The following is a 22,080-nucleotide window of genomic DNA, read 5'->3' on the forward strand; positions in this document are numbered from 1 at the left end:
GTGTCATAGTTTCACAAGGTTGTTGACAAACTGGAATGCACACAAAGACAGGTGGCTTTGAAGTTTAGAAGACCCAAGGTTGTACCACATAAAGATCGTTTGAAGAAGCTAAGAATGTTTAACTTAAAGAACACAATCACCCCCAACTTTAGGTGCCCCTTAGGTGGAGCACGGCTGTTGGGTTCAAGTATTTGAAGGACTGATAAGACTTGTTTCCCTGGGTTCCAGAAGTCAGAATTAGGAATAATAAGTAGAAGTTACTTAATGGCAGATTTTGGCTTGATGTAAGGCTCACAATGAGAGAGGTCTAGGTCTTTAACTGGAGGCTGGATGGATACTTACTGGAGTCATTATGTAGATGTCTCCTGTTCAAACCAAGATCAATAACTGTGTTACCTTCCAACTCTGAGGATCTAGAAGGCAGAGGCTTTTGTTCAGTTACAGAGTACATATTTTGCAGATATAAGACCTCCAGTTCTATCTCCTACATCTCCATTTTTTTTTTACCTCTGTTTTATTTATTATGTTTTATTTTATTTATTATGGGCTTGACAGCACATAATAAGCATCTGATTCTCAGCATAATTTAATGGAAAGAATACTGGATTTGCAGTTAAAGGACCTGAGTTTGAGTCCCGCATAATTTAATAGCGTGTGACCCTAAGCTAGTCACTTAATTTTTATGAGATTATTTTTTCTCATGATTAAAATGGGATAAAAATACTTGCCTTGCCAACTTATCATAAGATTACAGATTTAGAAGAAACCTTAGAAACTGAGTCCAACCTCTTCATTTTACATATGAGGAAACTGAGGCAAAGAGAATTTAGATGACTTGCCCAAAGTCACATAGCTATTAGGTGAATAATACAGAATTTGAACCAAAATCTTCCTGATTCCAAGACCACTGCCATAACCATTCTACCACACTGCCTCTCTATTCATAGGGCTGCTGTAAGGATCAAAAGAGATAATGTGTATAATTTCTTGAAAACCTTAAAATACCATAAAAATTATTAAATTTAGTTAGAAGATCTGGGCTCAAGTCTTGGCTCTGCTTGCAATATGCTGTGTAACACTGGGCTAGCAAAGTCACTGCTCTGGACCTCAGAAGTTATCAGATTCCATAATCTCTAAAATCCCTGACATTTTATACTTTGTGTTTTAAAATTCCTTCCAATTCAAACTAGCAATCATTTATAAAACACCAAATATTGGCGAGGCACTGTGCTACAGGAAAGGTGTGACAAATGAAAAACATACAATATGAAAGGTAGCAAAAAGTTAAGAATGCTAACTTGGAGCCAGGAAAATCTGAGTTCAAATCCAGAGATTCAGGTAATTCAGATTTGTGACTCTGGGCAATTCACTTAACCTCTCTCAGCCTCAGTTTCCTCATCTGTAAAATGGGGTTACTAATAATGCCTATCTCACAGGATTTTTCTGAGGATGAAATCAGATATTTGTAAAGTGCTTTTCAAACTTAAAGGCACCACGTAAAAGCAAGCTGCTATGGTGACGATGATGATTCTCAAGGACCTTAGAATCTGATGGGGACATTAAGACAAAAAAAATCCATATGATATGGGGTAGAATAGGTAAGGACAAAGCAGAGATCCAGAGAAAATACTGCACTCCACGCTCTCATATACTATTCTCTTTGATTTGCTGAAGGTCACCTAGTGAGGTAGTTAAAGGGATAAATTAAAATCCAGGTTTCCTGATCTGAAATCCAGAGTCCACATACACTACAATCTGTTGTCTCTTTCAGTCAGGAAATTCAGGCAAGAATTAGAGAGAAAGCAGCCCAAGAGAGTGAATCAAAACAATTAGGAGGAAATGATATCTCAGCGATTCAAAAATAACTAAAAAATCTAATTTCAGGAAGAAAAAAAAATCCTGTTCACTTATGCTTGATTAAAAAGTTCATTAAAATACAGAGAGAAACAAGATGTTATAATGTAAAGTGGGCAGGACTGGGAGAAAGAAGACCTATGTATGTTTGGGGGCTATCTCACTATGTGAACGGTGACAATAATATAGTATTTATATGGCTCTATAGATTTGCAAACCACTTTGCAAACATTATTTCACTAGCTTCACAACAACCCTGGGAGGTAGGTGATATCAATATCCCATTTTACAGATAAAGAAACTGAGGCAGGAGGAGATTAAGTGATTTGTCTTGGGTCACCCATCTATTAGGTGTCTGAAGCAAGATTTGAACTCAAGTCTTACTGAACCCAGGTCCAGCTGCTTAAATCCTTTTAATGCTTTGGGCCCCAGATCTATAAACTTGGGATAATAACATTTGCAGTACAGTACTGTGTGGAAACCTATTAAAAACCTCTTTTCTAGCTAAATGAAAAATATTAAGAAATAACAGTTTTCCCAAAAGCCCTTTCTAGATTCTTAGGAAAAGTCCTTTAGAAAGGTAGAAGATGGGTCAGGACGAAAGGCAAAAATTTCCCTTCACAGGGTGAATGGATTAAAGGTAGAGTATCACTAGTATTAAAGGTAGAATATTAAGACACAGTTTCTCTTCTCTAGGTCACTTCATAGCTCTCCATGCCTCCACTTGAAGCAATTGGCATCATCATCCATTGAGGAAGGAATAAGATATCTATTGTAGGGAGAAGATTCCTTTGTTTAACTCTTGAGGTAAGGAATGTAGTTGAGGAGGAGGGAGATAGTAACTAAGGTGCTCAGTTCTGGAATGTTACCCAAGACTTTATTTTAAGATATCTTTTCCTAGACTTATATGAACTGATGTTAAGTGAAGCAAGCAGAACCAGAAGGACATTATACACAATAACAGCCACAGTGTGCGAGGACTATTTTGATAGACTTAGCCCTTCACAGCATGGCAAAGACCTAAAACATTTCCAAAGGACTCATGATGCAAAATGCCATCTATATCCAGAGAAAAGAACTATGTAAGTGGAATGCAGAATGAAAGACTATTTTGTCTTTTGTTATGTTTTGTTTTGTTTTTCTCATGGTTTCTCCCATTTGCTATAATTCTATGCCACATGACTAATGTGAAAATGTGTTTAATAAGAATGTTTGTGTAGAGCCCATATAAGATTGCATGACATCTTGTGGAGGGAAAGGTGAGAGAGGGGGAGAAAATTTGGAACCTATGGAAGTGATTGTTGAAAACTGAAAACATATAAATTAATAAATTTGGGGGGGGAAAGATATCTTTTCCTGTGTGAGTTGCCTATAAAAGGATACTTGAAATCTTGGTGTACACTCACATTGAAGGGCTGGGATTATGCTAGTTCAGACATCTTTTTCTCCAAACTAGAAATGGCTTGGCTCCCAGATTCATGATAAATGAAATTGTTTCTGGCAAATTTGAACCTCAGTCAAACTGCCTCAGTATAGTTAGATGGCCCACCGGATAGAGTATGGAGTAAGGGTACGGAATCAGGGAGATCTGAGTTCAAATCTGACCTCAGAGAGATGAGACTGGGCATGTCATAACCTGTTTTTGCCTCAGTTTCCTCAATTGTAAAATGGGGATCTTAATAGCACCTATCTCACAGGATTGCTGTGAAGATCAACTAAGATACTATTGTAATAAAACACATATCACAATGTTACCTCATAATAAAGGCTTAATAAATGTTTGACCTCTTCTCCTCCCATCAATTGCATAGTCCTCTCTGTGTGTATGTGTGTATGTGTGTGCTTGAACTTGTTGTTTTCCTTTAGCAAAGGGCTGTTGGAAGGGAAAGTGCTTTGTAAATTGTGGAGTGCCATATGCACAAATACAGAGCAGACATATACCAATGAGCTAATGGAAACTGATTTTCAGTATTTTTTGTCATTGTATCCATTATTGATTGAGTTGAATGGATTATATCAAAAAAATCTCTTAAGATTCACTACAAAAGTCAGCCTCAAAACAAAGGCCACAATCCTTTAGTCTATAATCAGGAAAACTCTCTGATCCTCAGTTTCCTTATCTGTACAATTAAACCACTAGACTAAGTGATTTCTAAAACTATCTCCATAAGACTGTGTATTGCCACTCATTATTTGAGTATATAAACCAACAACTAGTACTTTTATAGATTGATAAAAAATTTGGGACAGTCTTGTTAGGAAACACAAGCATAGCTGTTATTTATGTAAATATATAGTTGGAAGGATTCTAAGAAGCTGTTTAGTCCAATACAAAACCAAAACATGAACTCCATCTATATCATTCCTAATAACTGATTATCCTACCTCACTTTGACAGTTCAGGGTAACAAGGAATTCACTATCTGCCTTGGCAGCCCATTTCATTATAATGTATTCCTGATCGTTAGAGAGATTTTCCATATATCAAGGTGAATTCTGCTTCCCTATAACTTTTTCTCATTGACCATGTGAATCTGAGATGTCTAATCCCTTTTCCATATCACAGCTCTTAAAATATTTGGAGATGGCTACCATATATTGCCTCTACATGAACCTCCCCCCCTTCCCAAAGTTTCTCTTCTCCAGTCTAAGTAACTCCGTTCAATAAATCAGTCCTTGCTTGACATAGCCATGTGCCTCCTCATCTTCCTGGTAGCCCTCCTCTGGGTCGCTTGATGATGTTCCTCCTAAAACGTGGTCTTCAGAATTTGTCACACTATCCCAGATGTGGCCTGACCAGCACCCTGGACAGCAACACCACCATCTCTTTCATTGTGGACACTAATTCTTTGATTACACCCTTTTCAAAAGGCATAGGGAAATAGAGTCAATATACTTTACATCTCAACCTAAAATGGCATGCTCTCCTTTGGCTGCCATGTAGTGCTGCTACTCATGACTTACCCTCCCCAGGGAGGATCTGGTAGAGTAAGCACTGACTGACTCCATGTGTTAAGAATTCAATCTCCAGTGTGAGAAGAATGGACAATAATTCATCTGGAACAAAGTTCACACAAAAGCTACACTGGGAATACTAAGTCAGGCTATTAGGGGAAGAAGTGGAAAGGGCAGGGGAAGTATGTGGATTACACTGTATAAGAAGGACACATAGATGAAAAGTATCTTTATGTTTGGTCTACTTGGTGAACTGGATCTCTGCCTGTACAGAGAAACTATGTTGTTTTGCTATGCCCCAGTTCTTGACTTCATCCCTTAGCAGTGGCTCAGGCAAACCATCCTGTTTTTCCCTGCAGTAAGAGACCTGGTACCCAAGGTCACTAGTTCTATAGAATACATGATCCTCTTACACTAAGAGGATCTTACGCTACATTACATAAACCCAGAGACATCACATTCTATACAATGCTGTATAGAAAAAGGTGCATTAAGCACCTGCTACTGACTGTGTGGCCCTGTACCTGTCACTTCAACTCTTTAGAGCTTTGCTTTCTCACTGGCAAAAAATGAGAGGTTTGTATTCATGATTTCTAAGGTCCATTCCAGCTACTAGCAGATTCTGGAGAGCAGATTAGAAGGGCTCCTAGTGGGAAGGTGGAAGCATGTGGCACACAAGCAAGAGCACTGTAATCATCTCTAGAATCTTATTTCCCACATTCACAGCCCAGGGATGAATTAGGTAAGCAGCCCACACAGGAAAAAAGCAGACTCTTATTTCCTGTTCAAAAAGACACTGACTTTCACCAACTTCCACATATAGGAATAATGATAATAATTCTTTATATTTAACACTTTATGACTTTCAAAACACCTTCACATCTAAGCCCTGTGGTGCAGGAAGAATTGTTATTATTCTTTCCACTTTTCTAACAAGGAAACTAAAGAAACAGTTAAGCAACCAAGGTCTCAGCTTAGGAGGCAGAGGTCCATGTATGGGAGGAAGCAGGCTGACGGGTATTTGTTAATTTTTTTCTCAGCGTCACCAGGTTCTTTTATAGTGCAGGACAAACTGTAGTCATGGATTAAGTGGGAATCATCATCACTCCTCTCTTTAGGAGGCTTCAGTAACTCCCTACTGCCTAAAAGATCAAACACAAACTCCTCTACTTTGGTATCTAAATCCCTTCACAATGCAGTTCCAACCCTTCTTTCTTTGGTTATTTATTGGGTTCATATCTGGTTCAGTTTTGTAAACATGAGACAGAATCTGAGTCAAAATGTTTCTGACAGCTGCTTAAAGTAGGGCAGGCAGCTTCATCTGCTTTTAGGGGTATCTAACCTCCCCCTACATTCCCCACCCCAACCTTCGTCCCCTGGGCTCCATGCTATTGCTGCTGCCTTTACATCAAGGTCCCTCCTCTCCCTAATCCCAAAGTCATAAACCACCTCTAACTGGGAATAGGTAGAGTCAGCTAAAAAAAAAAGTTCAGGTTTTATATTTCATATGCACCAAAAATGTGGACATGCTCTAAACTTCATAACACCACTGTAGTTCATGTCCTCGTCACCTCTCACCCGGAATATTACAGTAGTTTTTTAATTGGTCTCCAGGCTTTCAGTTTCCTCCCCTCTCTAACTCATTTTCCAGCACAGACCTGACCATACCACTCTCCTGCTCAAGAAAGTTCTAGAATAAAATACAAACTTCTCTACTTTTCATTTACAATTCTTTACAGTGTGGATCCAACCTACCTTTCCGGAAATTTCAAACTATTTGTCTTTATGCATTCTCCATTTTTTACAGGACCATAGGATAATATATACAGAGCTACAAAGGATCTTAAGCTAGCACAACCCTTTTATTTTACAAGTGGAATAACTGAGGTCCAACAAAGTGACTTGTATCAGGTTACACAGATAATAAGTGACAGAGACAGATTTCTCACTGTGGTCCTGTGATTCTACAGTCAATGTTCTTTCGCCGTATAACAAGTCTCTGTCCTAGTTTGGTGCCCTTGCCTATATCTGGAATGTTCTTCTTTCTCACCTATGCCTCTTAAAGGTACAACTCTGGTCTGTATCCACGTCCTCTCCTGATGTCCCCAGTTGTTAGTGCACTCCCTATTCCAATCCTACCAAAATCACTTTTCATTTATTTACCTGTGTACATACTATCCTAGCATCACAGGTCTAGAGCTGAAACTGACACCACTTCATTTGAAAGATGAAGGAACTGGGGCATAGAGAGGTTTAGTCACTTGGCCAATGCACCACACAGGTAGCAATCATCAGAGGTAGGATGTGATCTCAGGTCCTCTTGACTTCAGAACCGGTGTTCATTATACTGTTCTGTTGTATTCCTTTAGAAGGTCAGCTCTGTGAAGGCAGGGACCACTTCATTTTTTCTCCTTATATTCCTAGAGTCTAGCACAGTACCCTGTATATAGTTGGTACTTAATAACTGCTTGTGTATTAAATTATGAGTAATAGGCTGTACACATTCAGAGAATCAGCTAATTTTGTTAGAGGTACGTGGTGTAGGGGGGTGTGTGTGTGTGTGTGTGTGTGTGTGTGTGTGTGAGAGAGAGAGAGAGAGAGAGAGAGAGAGACAGAGACAGAGACAGAGAGAGAGAGAGAGAGAGAATAACTGTTTCTGAGGCTGTACATGAAGAATACGTCAAAAATGAGAAAATTTGTTTCTGTTGGAGGTACATGGTTTCACTTCATCCATCAGAGAATGAGAGAAAAGCTGTTTCTATAGATGTAGATGGTATGCATACACATGCATGACAGAGAATAGCTACTTCTATTGAATTTATTTGGAGAGGAGAGTAAAAGAGAAGAGAAAGGAGGGAAGAAGGAAAGGGGAGGAGAGAGGAAAGCAGAGGCACTGTTTCCATTGTATAATTTTATGAAGAGAAAGCTCAGCCTATGTCTGTTATTGGTAAATTAAAGTCTTTAATGGGAATTGAAGCTTGGACTATGCTACATAAATCACTATCTTTTGGACTTGCACGGGAGGACGCTCTCTGCCTTACTAAACATTTTGATTACATTACAAGCCTGATTACAGAGAAGCTACTGCAGGTCTCTAAGGAATAATTCTGTTCAGCCTCCCTTCAGATGGCAGGAAAAAATGGCTTGAAAAATTATTTCCCATGCCACAGTTTGATTACTGTGCTATAATCTGGTCACATTCTCCTCCAGACACTTAAATTCACTCACTGCGACTGAGAATCAAGCTGCTGGAGTATGGACAGTGTCACCTTCAGGAAAGCCCTTCTCCCCTGTGCACATGCCAGCAGAATACTAGGCAGTTCTGAAGCCTGCACATAAAATCCTGTTCAGCTGGATCCTGTTCTCCCAAAGGCTTTTTTTTTTCTTTCTGATCTGCAAAAATTGATGATGCTGTTTACTTAGAGCCGAAAGCCATTTGCATCCCGAGCTGCCTGGCGCTCAGGAGCCCCTGCTCAGCTGACAGTTTTGTAAGCCTAGAGACATCACAAACCCTGGGTGTAGCCCTAATTCCCAAACTGAGTCAGATTCTGACGTGGCAGAATTGGGGTTAGTGGCAGGTCACCATAAGGTCAGGGTACAGGACAGGAATCTGGTTGGAAGGCATCAGCCAAGAGGCTTTTGTCTCAAGTCCTCTTTTGTAAGAGGATGGGTGTGTCTTGGATGTGAACTGAATTCATGAATGAAGGCAAAATACTCTTAAAATACCTAGCTGTAATCTTCTTCTCAAGGACTAGCGTTCTTTGTGCCAATGTGCTGAAAAGGCACAAGATATGTGTACAATTCAGAGTCAGAAAATAAAGCAAGCCAGGCCTAGTCCCTTTCAAAGGTAAGGAGTGCTCTATCTGGGAATGCAACTCTTTTTGATGACTCCCCAAATCTCTCCACTCTCACCCTTGATCAAATATTCATTGCTGCTGTTAAGTCATTTCAGTTGTGTCGGACTCTGTGTAACCCCATCTGGGGTTTTCTTGGCAGAGATACTGAAGTGGTTTGCCATTTCCTTCTCCAGCTCATTTTACAGATTAGAAAATTTAGGTAAATAGAGTTAAATGACTTGGTCAAGGTCACACAGCTACTAAGTGTCTGAAGCTGGATTTGAACTCAGGTCTTTCTAAGCCCAGGCCTGACCCTCTATCCACTACACCATCTAGCTGCCCCTCAAATATTCATGACTCTCATTTTAATTTTCACTTTCTGCCATCTGGACTCTAGTCTCTTCTCTAAGACTTACCTTGTACATGCTGTGGAGTGCCCTAATGTACTCCCCTAGAACACTGGACCTAGAGGCAGGAAGACCCGAGTTCAAATTAAACCTCAGATGTTTATTAGCTGTTTGACCCGAAACATGTCACTTAACCTCTGCCTCACTTCCTCACCCGCAAATTGGAGGTAAGAACAGCACTTATCTACCAGGGTTCTTGTGAGGATAAAAGGCAATATCAGTTCTTTGGAATCATAAAAGTTATTCAACAGCTTCCTGTTTCCTATGGAACAAAGCCCAAGCCCTTTAGCCCGGCATTCAAAGCAGTCTACAATCTAGCTTCAAAGCAGTCTACAATCTAGCTTCAAACTACTATTCTAGCCTTATTTCCTAACTCCCCTTCACATAATCTGAGCTTAATTAGATCAATCGTGCATCTCCCAAACATATTAAATCGTTTCCTTTCTCTACCTTTACTCCTGCGGTTCCCTCCACCTAGTTAATCACTAACTGTTGACATCTTATTCATCCTTGAAGGATAAATTCCAATAGTACCCCCTTCATGAAGTCTTCTATGATCTTCCTAGTAAAAAGGCTTTTTAAAATTCTTTTAAATTGCCATAATACTCTTGTATACCTTCTACAGATGCATCACATTCTACTTTGCATTCTATTTCTACATAAATTTTATTTCCTTTTCTAGACCGTAAGTTTCATGAGAGGGTCCACGTTATTTATATTTTGCTACTTCCTAGCACCCAACATAGAACTTTACATATTTACTCAATAAATAATGTAGAATGAATGGATGTCATCTGAGTTGGGTGGAATATGTGAAATCTAGGTTAGGCAAGTTCAAGCTGATTTAGAAGAAGCTGCCCTCCCCTCCCCAAATGGGGAAAAAATGGAACTCAAGTACATTAGGGAGCACAGAAGTCAGTTAGAGGAAATTTTAAGCATTTTTCCATCAGATGAATATAACCCCAAATAGGTAAAATTTATATAAATAGCACCTATCTATTTCTGCATCAACAGCTTTGAGATTGGTTTGCAACTAAGATCATAGAATGTAGAATGGCAATAAATCTAGCAACAAACATTTATTGAACACATCCTACGTGCCAGACATTATGGTAGGCACTGAGGATAGAAATCCACAGAATATAACATCCTTGTTCTCAATGGTAGAAGGGTATTTAAAAAAAAAGAACAAATAAATATTCTAGATAGAAGAAAGGGCTCTTGGAACATAGAAGATCAGAGCTGAAGTACAGAATATTGAAAGTCCAGATTAAAAGGAACATTAAGGATCACTTGGTTCAACTCTCTCATTTGAAAGATGAGGACATACAAGCCCATAGAGGGGAAGAAATTTGTTCAAGGTTATTTAGCACATGAATGGCAGAGCCTGCACTTGAACCTTCATTTCCTGTCTCCTAGTTCAGTGCTCTTATCATTACCATGTCATACAATTCCTTGCTCTATAGCAAAAGTCAGTTCAGTGTGAAACCCCATACTTAAATATGGACAATATCTCATTATTAGGCACTATCGTTTTTAAAGTGGCTCCAGTGTATAGCCCCTAAGGACAGGTTTGTTTTTGTTTTTAAAGCATGGTATTTCTTTTCTAATTGGACTGGACCATTGGTGATAGTCATTCTTAAATCAGTTTCACTCTGTGAAACCCAGATGATGTTATGGCCAATCCAGAGCCACCAAAACTCTGTTTCCTCTTTTAGAGGGAGGCTTTGTTCTTTTTTTGTATTTAAGTCACAAAACAAATTGCCTCAAACTTCTTTATCATCTCTGAGAAGGTGCTGCTTCAGGGTAACTGTACAGCCTGTGCTATAAGAACAGAAATTAAATATGCATTTTCCTAGTATAACTCTGACCTTGGGCAGTTCAATTCAACAAATTTAATTCAACTCAACACACATTTATTAAGTACTGACTATGTGCAAGCCACAGTGTTAAATGGCATGGACAGAGTAATAGATAAGATATTACTCTCATTGCCCTAGGTCTCAGTGTCCTCATCTCTACAATAAGTAAATTAGACTAGATCATATCTCTAAGGTCCTTTCTAGCTCAGATACTCTGTGTTCTAACAGTCCTTCCAGATCTGACATAAGGTGATCTATGGGTTAAAGGCAAACTCCTGTTCTAAAATTCCCAAGACTATATGACCATAATCTAATCAGTAGTCTGATTCTTGTGCACCTGAGGTAGTGTGGTGTAGTCGATAGAGTACTGGATATGGATTAAGGAAGATCTGGGTTCAAATCCTGCCTCAGACACTTGAAGAACTTTGGATTTGATCGGATGACATGGAAGATGATGGCAAACGACTGCCCAGCATGGTGTATTCGAATCAAAGAAGGTGCTGTGCTCTACAAGCAAAGCAGAATTCAAGTAGCTCAAAAGAAACACAAGATGGCAAATTTAGAGAACCCACTCCAAATGTTCGCATGGACTATTTGTGCTTGACCTGTGGCAGAACATTCTAAGCTTATATTGGTCTGATCAGTCACAGTTCGACATATGGTAACTTGATTCTAACACAGTGATGTCATTTTGGTCCTCCTTGAGGATGAAGGAAAACAACCAACCAACCATATGATTCTGGGAAAGTTATTCAATCTCTCTGATTCTCAGTTTCCTCATCTTTAAACTGGGAATAATACGAGCACTTACCAACAGGGTTTTGGTAGGATTCGAATGACATGATTATGTAAAATACTTTGAGATGTCAAAGCTATAAATAACTGTGAGTCATTGTCAATCATCAGCAATAAAATTATCCTGTGTTTTCCTTTAAAAAAAAAACTAGGTGGAAGTTTGTTTTGGGATGACAAGGATGCTCAAAATAAGGAGCCCAGCTATCCTGGATTTAGGATACACACCCTCTTCCTCAAGAGGTCCCATAGTAAATCAAATCACATCCTTTTGTTACAACTTGTCTCACTATTGCAGGGATGTTCTTTGAAATAAATCCCTAAGGACAAAGGGGTGGAAGGCAACAAGGTTAAACCTAGCTCATGGGTGTTAACTCCCATCCCATGACACCAACATGATAAAGATGTTCTGCTGCTTTAAATTACCCCCCAAAAAGTGAATCAAGAGCAATCTGTGCATGAAAATTTTCTAGGTATTTCTCAAATCCTGTTGGAATTGTCTAAGAAGCCCTGGGTATGTTGGGCAGTCAGGATTGGGATTTGATGACTTCAAAATTGAGAAAGATGTACAACTTATATACATACATATCCATGTGTATGTATATGTATTGTACATACATATCTCACATTTACACAGTTGTTTATTCACTAACACCTTTTGAAATAGGTAGGAAAAGCAATATTACCTCCATTTTAAAGTTGAAGAAACTAAGGCTGATAGATCTGCAGCAGCTTGCTTAAGGGTACATGGCCAACAAGTATTAATCCAGGAATCAAACCGAGGTCACTTGACTTGAGGACCAATGTTCTTTCTAGTTTACCTTACTCCCTCTCTAGATGCTGAACAATGTTTAGAAAATCTTGAGAAGTATGAATGTAGTGGGAATTTGGGCTTGTTCACCAAAGCTCAGAATGCTAGAATGACCAGCTCCCCCCTGAAAGTGGTCATTTTAAGGACAAAGAAGAACATTTTTCCTACAGCAGGTGGTAAACCTATTGAAAGCTCTGCCTCAGGAGGTGATAAAAGCTAAACAAAACTGGTTCAGAAATGTTGAGATAAATTTGTGACTGCCTAGGACAAAAAGAGGAAATCTGGGGATATTTTTGACCTTTGATTAATGGTCCAATCAGAGATGAATCTGGGCTGCCACAAACATTTTGCTGACATAGGGAGGCATTTTTCAGTTGTTTGGGAGATATTTTTCACCTTGATCTTACAGAAGTTTTCATTGGCAAGACAAACTAAGTAAGAATCAGGAAAGGCAGTGTGGTGTGCAGAGGGAGCAATGGACTTAAAGCCACGAGACCTGGGTTACAATGCTTCTCACTAGCTACGTGACCCAAGGAAAATCATTTCATTTCTCTGTGCCTCAGTTTCCCATCCATCAAATAAATGAGCATAATACCTGTCCATTCTGCCTCACAGAATGGTGATAAATCTTTGCCAACGTAGAAATATGAACAATTACCGTCATCAAACAAATAGTTTCTTGAGTTCAAATGGGTTTTATGTGCCTAGTATAATTCAGCTCAAGATTCTAGTTGGGAGCAATAGTCACCTGGTTCAACTTCTTTAAAAATCCCAATTTGTTAATATGGAAGTATGGTGGGGACAAATTCAGTCCAGTCCTTCGTTGTGGCACGAATTGAGAGAAGGAAGATCTGGGTTCATGACCTGGCCCAATCAGGTCTAGCTATGTAACTATGAACAAATAAAGTATCCTTAGTCTAAAGTTTTCTTTTTAATCTATAAACTAGAGGCCATAACATGTTTCTTACTTCAAAGAGTCTATAATATCTAGAGGCAGATATGGACCTGAGAGATCATTTAGTCAACATTTCTTGTATTACTGATTAGATTCAAATCAATGAGCCTTTATTAAGTGACTACCAAGTGCTAGATGCTGTGGATAAAAAAGGGAAAAATGAAATAGTACCTTTCTTTAAGAAGTTTCTATTCTCCTGGGATGACCTGACAGGGGCATAGGTAAATTTTTTAAAAAATACTAAAGATTGGATAGATCAGAAACAATTTCGTGGAGAAAGTAGCACCTGAGCTGAGCCTTGAAGGAAGCCATGCATTCTAAAAGGTGAAGGTGAGGCAAGAACGCAGTCCACTCTTGGATGAAAGTCTATACCAGGGACATCAAGACAATAGATAGCAAGTAAAGTTTAAAATGACAACTAGTAGACAAATTTGAATAGAAAAAAAAGTAAGTGAAGAACAGTGATGGGACTAAACCTGTGCAGGTAGAAAGAAGCCAGAGTGCGGAAGACTAAAGGAGAGGTGAATTAGAAGACTATTATAATAGTGTAGGTGAGAGGGAATGAGGATCTGAACCAGGCAGTGATCAGGTGAGTAAGGAAGTGGGGAGAGAGGTGAGCAAAGTTGTGGCATTGGAATCCAAAAGTCTTGGAAACTGAATAAATGTGGTGGATATGGGGACAGGGAGAATGCTGTGAACTATAGAATGGAAAGAATGGTGGTGCCATTAACATAAATAGAGAAGTCTGGATGAGGGATGAATTAGGGAAAAATATGAGCTCTATTTTGGATGAACTGAATTTAAGAGAGTAATGGAACATCCAGACAGAGATAGTAATGCAGTACTGAGGTTCTAGAGAGAGGTTAGAACTGGATGTAGAAAGTTTGGGAAAGTCATCTACATAGCAAGGATTATTTAAACTGAGAAAAATGAGGGCCAAAGAAGAGAATTCCAAAGTTCATCAGTTAATAAGCAGCAAAGCTATGATTTAGACTCATTTCCAATAACTCCAAATTCATGGCTTTTTCTACAACACCACAGAATCTTTTAGCATGAGAAAAGTGCAAGCCATTATTATGCCTACAATAGAATGATGATTAGCAGAAGAGTTACCATTGTCTGGAAACAGGAGTGGAGCTGCGTGAGGAATGGAGGCTTCCCAGCAAGGGCAAGCACCCTCTTCTCCACCATTGTACATTCCACATCATCATCCTGGATCACGACATCTTTCTTCAGGATCTTCACAGCATAGAGTTCATCGGTGCCTTTTCTTTCTGAAAGCATGACCTACAAAGGAGAGACAGTGACAATTAGGATGCTTTGGGAACAATGATTCACCCAACATTCAGTGAACATTTATTACATCCCTATCATGTGCAACATATAGGAGTGGCAATGGTATAGAGTGGATAAGGGGTCCACCTTAGAGTCAGAAAAACCACATTCTGGTCCTGCCTCTGACACATACAAGGTACATAATCATGAACTATACCTATGTTATAACGTTGTGAAGACAGAACCTATCTCTCCTTTCACAGCTTGAGTGACTTCAACTACAGATGAACCCATATCTACCTACCCTTCCCCTTACTCACATTTAGGTTTCTACTCTTTCCCAGGATTCCCTTCTATGCTAACCTCAGAGAAAAACAAAGGTGTCTTGCTTGGTTTCCTAGGCTGGTGACAGATTAGTAACTCCTGCACTTATACCAAGGAGGAAGGAAGGAAGGGAGGGAGGAAGGGAGAGAGGAAGGGATGAAGGAAGGAAGAAAGGGAGGAAGAAAGGAAGGGAGGGAGGGAGGGAGGAAGGTAGGGAGGGAGGAAAGAAGGGAGGAAGGGAGGAAGGAAGGGAGGGAGGGAGGAAGGAAGGGAGGGAGGGAGGAAATGAAGGAAAGAGAGAGGAGTATGGTTTTGACAAGTCTTAAAAGCAGATCTTATCATAGAACTAATAGGAAACCATTGAAATTTATTGAGAAGTAGGATCAGATGATCAGACCTACACTTTAGAAAAATCATTTTGGCAGCTGTGTGGGGAGGATAGACCAAAATAGATACAAACTTGAGATAAGAAGAACAATTAGAATTCCACTGCAATAATCCAAGTCAAAAAGTAAGAGCTGATGGTATGATCATTATAATGATGTAAATTTAAAAGAAATGTTTAAGTAACTGAAGAGAAAGATGTATATATGTATAAGAAATGTGGAGAAAGAAATGACAAGGTCTTATAGTTGATGGGTTATGTGGGATGAGTAAGAGTGAGTTGAGGGTGACAATGAGGTTACAGTTCTAGATAAGAAACATAATGGTACTCTTTGACAGTAAGAGGAAATTAGGGGAAAGGGGAGGGTTTTGGGGAAAAGGTAATTAGTTCTGTTTTAGATATATGAAGTTTGAGATGTCTATGGAATATCAAGTTTGAGCTATCCAAGTCAGTTGATATCGCAGGACTGTTATTGAGAAGACAGATATAGGAATGCCGTCAATTAATGGATCTTTCCCTTCCACAGCTTGTAATAAAAATAAAGCTTCTCTATCTGCCCTATGCCTCAGACTTATGAACGGTGGTCCTTTTACCATGACAAGACTATATGTTACAGAAGAATTGCTGATCTGTATCAGTGGAAAGAATTTCTCCACTCAAGTTCCTTATACTGAGGAAACAAGACAACTGCCCCTACCACAGTCCACCCCAGCTCCCATTAAAAAAATACACCAAACTGTGCTAGGAATTTGAGGATAGAGGAAAATACTGCATAGTTCCCCACCACTACCATTATAGTAGTTACCAAGAACCTCCTTACCCCCCCAAAATCAGACTTTTCCTCAATCTTCATTTTTCTTAAAATATGTAATTTGTTAAATAGTTGAACATTCCCTACTCCTACATTTTCTCCTCTTTCTTGGTTTCAGAAATGCTACATACTCCTGATTCTCTTCCTACTCCAATACTAATATTTATCTGTCCCCCTTCTTCCCAGCCCCTTCACATAAGTATTCCTCAAGTTCCTGTCTGCACTCTCCCTTGGTCACCTCTGGGATTCATATGTCTCTAATTTCTGTGAAAATGAGTTTTTCCTTACTAAATCCTTGGGGCATCTCGGTGATGCAGTGGATAGAGTGCTGAGTCTGGATTTAGGAAGACTCTTCTTCCTGAGTTCAAACCTAGCCTCCGACACTTACTAGCTGTGTGATCTTTTGTGATATTTACCTTAGTTTTCTCATCTGTAAAAAGAGATGGAGAAAGAAATGACAAACCTCTCCAGTATCTTTGCCAAGAAAACCCCAAATGAGGTCACAAAGAGTTGGGCATCACTGATAAGACTAAACAAAAAAATTCTCAATCTGGCTTATAAACTTACATCTCCAGCTGCCTATGGGATATCTATACCTGGATGTCTCAACAACATCTCAAAATGCCGGAAATAAAGTTCTTTATCTTTCCCTAAGACTCTTCTTACTTCTGACTGCATTCTTTCTGTCTGTGGTGCTCACTTGTTATAACCATGAGGTTACCTTGGAGAAACCTTTTCTATGCCTTTCATCTCTCATAATTTACTTCTGGCAATATATCTGAGTGAGTTGTTTTTATTAGATCAGTTCTCTGTTAATATCTCAAATCAGCAACAATGGCAACCAGTATGCTAAATTAAAAAAAAAAAAACTAAGGCTAGGGGTGGGACAAAAAGCAGGGAAAACTTTGTAATAAAAAATTTAAAAAGATAAAAATAATAAAAAAAGGAACCCCAGTATCAAGAGCAATTAGTATGGGGTAAAAAGAATAGAAGTGAAGTCTCAAAAACAAAGAACGAGACTGTATCAATATCTAGAAGCCCAGAAAAGAGAGCCTACTCTAAGAGCCTTACATCTTACATCTAATCAGTTACCAGGTCCTGGCAATTTTGCTGTACGACATCTCTCCCATTTGTCTCCTGTTCTCTATTACACTGTCACCATGGTAAATGTCTAGTAATAAGACTCTGGTAATGAGACACTTACAAAGGTGGCCTACGGTGGTAATGAGGCACTTACGATGGCAGCACAGAATGGCATGATCAGCACCCTAATTGTACTCCTTGTCTCCATGCCATAACTCCTCCAATCCATCTTTTATCATACCACCAGAATAATCTTCTTCATTTACAGGTGAAGTCACTTCAGGGCTCAAAATTCTGCAATGGCTCCCTATCCCTTACTGAGTAAAATACTAATTCCCTCACCTAGCACTCAAGGCCAACTCCATTTGGATTCGATCCTTTATTTTCAGCTTTATATTTCATACCATCTGTGATCTACAAACTTTCATCTAAACTGGACAACCCTTTGGTCCCCATCTATACGACAACATTATTTCCTATTTCCATTGCTTTGCCTCCACCTGCCCCCTTTCAACTGCTGAATTAAAGCCCAGGTTAAATGTCACCTCCTCAAGGAAAGTTTCTCTAATTCCTCCAGGCAGTAAAGACCTGTCAACTTCTGGACGTCACAAAAAACTTTGTTAACACTTCTATGATACCTTTAACATATATCCTTTTGTATATATCATTCTCTTTTCTGGGCTTCTAGCTGTTGACACAGTCTTGTTCTTTCTTTTTGAGATTCCACTTCTATTCCTTTTACCCCAAACTAATCGCTCATGGCACTGGGATTTCTTTTTTATTATTATTTTTAATCTTTTCTAATTTTTATTACAAAGTTTTCCCTGTTATTTTGCATCATTGTATCATGTGTATCATGTCCTCCTTCACCTCTGCTGGAGGCGATAACTGAGTAGAAAGGTAATACAAGCAGGTTATGATAAACAAATAAGAGGAATACAAAGCACTGTGGGATTAAATGAGAAAAGATTACTCATTTGGGGGAGTCAGGAAGGTCATGCAAAAATAATATTTCTGTATTATTCGATATTATAGTGCTGAACCTGGACTGAGATACCTAGGTTCAGATATCTCTACATATCCTAGCTGTGTGAGTTTAAACCTCAAAAAGTCACTTAAGTTTTCTGTGCCTTGGTTTCCTCATCTGTGAAATAAGCAAGTTAGATCTGAGGACCTCTAAATTGATGATCCTATGAATGCAAAGGAAATAAAAAAGCAGAGAAGGGGATAGAGGGATGGACATCCAAGGTTCAGGGAGTAACATGGCAGAAAAAAGACATGGAAGTGGAAGTGCATGGACCATTAAACAGGTTGGTAAGTAGTCTAGTTTTCTTGAAGCATGGAGTAGAGTGAGCTGAGTGGTGTGGTAGATATAGCCAAGATGTGCTTAGGTCAGCTGGATGACCTCTGAGGTTGCTTCTGATTCTGAGATTCTAGCAGGTTAAGGAGCATAAGCTTTATTTGGTAGACAATGGAGAACCACTGAACATTTTTAAACAGAGAACCACTGAACATTTTTAAACAGTAATGACAACTCAATTAAAAATTATAAATGCCTACTATGTGGAAGGCACAAGGGTTGGAACGTAAAGGATGAAAGACAATTCTTTTCTTTAAGGAGATAACATTCCATTTCCCCCAAATCCTCATCTGTGTGCTAACTGAGCCCTATGTTAAGCAACTCAGTAAAAATAATATTAATCTAATATGCTTCTCCTTGCCTCCATAACTTACCATCTAGTAGGAGAATATGACACATACTCATAACTAATTATTGTTTCCCCACTAATGTCAAAAGTCAATTCAAGTCAAATAAAGTTTGCTGAATCCATGCCATTTGCCCAATTCTGTGTCTCAGGTGATGTGGGAAATGTAGCACGAGACAAAATACACTCTTCCTTCAAAGAGCTTCCATTCTGGTTGGGGAGAGAAGATGGACAGAGAGAGTGACTGATGAGGGAACAACGCAGGACTTTAAGTGATGCCTGCCTAGTGTGTCTTTGTTGTAGCTATGTTAGCAAATTAAGAGATGGTAAAGGTCAAGGGCAATGCACCCCAATGGACAGAGAGTATGCCAAGGTTCAGATCCTACCTCTGACACTATCTGTGTGACAACAAGCAAGTCACTTCATTTCTCTGTGCCAAAGGAAACCCTCTAAGACTATAAATTGCAGGGTAGTTGCCAATTTACATTGGTAGAGGAAACTTTCTCAGAAGGGATTTCTCTGAATTGATGAAATCACAAATTTGGACAAAAAAAGCAAAACAAAAAACTGAACCACAATCTCATTTACTTAGAGAATCCTGTTCCCCTAGAAAATGTCAACTATGCCCAGACCAAGAAAACACAAATAAGCAGTAAAATGAGAAAAGAAAAAAAGTATCTGTTATCGTGCAGCTGAGTAAGGCTCTAATTAGCTGAAGCCTTTTTACTTTCTAGAGACAGTTAATATCTAATCATCAGTGGAAGGAACATAGTGGACACTGGCAAGCAGCTTGTATGTGCTTCAATGAGGTAGTTTATTTTCAAGTGAAATTAACTGAAGAGAGTACTTCTAGAAGTAGAAGGCTTATAAAAATTTGTGAGGGGCCCTCTCATCTCAAGATGTTAAAATTTTATTCAATTTTGTCTAGCTGTATGAACTGAGACTTCTTGTTTATTTGGGTCTGGCTAAAGGAAGCCATGTCTTGGTGTATATCTGTAAGATTATGGACTGGTAGGTATTTACCCTGTATATCTGTATACCACAAAAGGGAACCAACATGTTCATCTAAGTCATATTACAAAGGATGGTCCCAGTTGATAGGATATCTCTTACTAAGTTTACTAAGTTTTTATTTGAGAAAGAAGCTCAGAAATGCCCTCTAACTCTAAGCTATACAGCCAGGGAAGAAGATAGAACTACTGAATAAGACATACATAGTCACTACCAAAATGTGTGGTCCACCTCGTAAGTGCTAGGGTTCAAAGAAGAGAGATCAATGTATTTTCATCAACTTTTCTCCTTGCTCTGGAATAAACTGTGCCAATAATATATTAAAGCATTCATGCTGATCTTTATTATGTATTTATTATAATCAACAGAGGCTATAATATCTCCTAACTTTCTCTCTCTAATCAAAGCAGGCAAACAAGAACTCCTAAAAGACTCCCAAAGACACCCCACATATTATGATGATGCATGGCCACAATTTACAAGGAATCTCATAAGGAGAAAGGCTTGTTTCCCAGATGCCTAATTCAGATTTCCAGGTGGATGAGACTTTTTTTTTCTTCCCATCTTCACCTCAGTGTTCAGGTCAAACATTCAGAGGAATTAAATGAATTCCCATTTTGTAAAGAATTATCTGATTTTCCCCTCAGTCTAAGCAAGCATTGTTCATGCAAGCAATGAAAAATGTGGGTGAGAATGAGAACAGAGAAATGTGGGTGTTTCTTGGCATAGCGAAAAAAAGCACTAGACTTTGAGTCAGGTGATTTAGGGTCAAATTCCATAATTTTTCACTTTTCTTGTATATGTGACCTTGGGCAAGTCCCTTCTCATTCACGAGCTTCAGTTTTCTAAGGGGTTTTTCTCATACATGGACTTGGAAGTCTGTTCCAGCTCTGACATCATTCTCTGTTTTACATCGTATAGTTCCTTTCAGCTCTGACATTCTAGTGTAGAATTATAGCGACTCCTAAACAAAAACCAGGTAGTGTTTTGCAGATTTGGTGGGGAGGAGGGAAGTACCAAACAGTTATGGCAAAACAAATCAATTTCATTATCTGGGCTAGCTAACCCTAAAATCAACCCATCACCAAGGATATCCTGAGTGACCAATGTGCCCAGTACTGTCCCTAGCACTATGAGTGACAGAGTGAAAGACAGTCCAGGTATTCCTGTGGAGGGTGTCAAAGACTATTTGGAGCAATGGAATTTACATATATCAAACAGTCAGAGTAAAATAAGAAACAATATAGAATCATATCCTAAAGCTATAGAAATTCGGAAAATGGTTAGACGATGAGAAAACCTTTTGACAATCTAGAAATTGTAATTTTTAGAATTCTTAACAGCAATCAACATTTTTAACTTCTGAGAAGCTAAACTAAACAGTAGATATGTCCATCCTCTGGGAGATACTGAAGGGCAGTTGTAAACAATTCATCATAACAGGTGTCCATTGAGGCAGTATATAAAGGGATGTTTTCACAAACCAGACTAAGGTAGGTGGGGTAGTAGAAAGATCATTGAGTAGTGAAGTGGAAAACGAGTTTCTAGTCTCACTTTGAATGTCACTGCTACATTTTGTTTTTATATCACCTCTATTTCTCAATGTATCCCTAAATTTCTCCTTCCAGAGTCATCCCTTAAAACAAAAGAGGGTGAAATAGTTCAGTTTGATGACACCACCATTAACCCAGGCACATGGGCTCACAATCTATGTATTATCCTCAACTCCTTATTCTCTTTCACTGCATACCACACCCCCCCCCCCAATCCAGTCTGTTGCTACTTCTTATCCATTTCTCCTCCTTTCCTCTGACACACATATGGTGTGACCTTTCATCACCTTGCACTGCAATAGAACCTTCTACTTGGTTTCCTTAGCTCATGCCTTTGCCCACTCCATCCCATCCTCTGATCAACTTCTGTGTGAGCTTCCTAAAGTACAGAACTGGTCATATCAAATCCCTACTACTCAAGAATCTCTAGGGGCTCCCTACTACCTGCAGCATAAAATAT

The 22,080-nt window shown here is 39.0% G+C and overlaps 1 protein-coding gene across 3 annotated transcripts in view; it reads right to left on the bottom strand.

The window, feature by feature from the left end:
- The window catches only part of PRKCB (protein kinase C beta), a 619,385-nt gene that overhangs the window by 172,793 nt on the left and 424,512 nt on the right, over positions 1-22,080 (bottom strand). For all 3 annotated transcript variants that reach the window (XM_072603854.1, XM_072603845.1, XM_072603861.1), the window contains exon 10: positions 14,586-14,759. In XM_072603854.1, the coding sequence (XP_072459955.1) occupies positions 14,586-14,759 (174 nt within the window). The remainder of the gene's footprint in view (positions 1-14,585; positions 14,760-22,080) is intronic.

The sequence above is a fragment of the Notamacropus eugenii genome, chromosome 1 (assembly GCF_028372415.1).
Source record: "Notamacropus eugenii isolate mMacEug1 chromosome 1, mMacEug1.pri_v2, whole genome shotgun sequence".
In the NCBI taxonomy this organism is placed as follows: Eukaryota; Metazoa; Chordata; class Mammalia; order Diprotodontia; family Macropodidae; genus Notamacropus; species Notamacropus eugenii.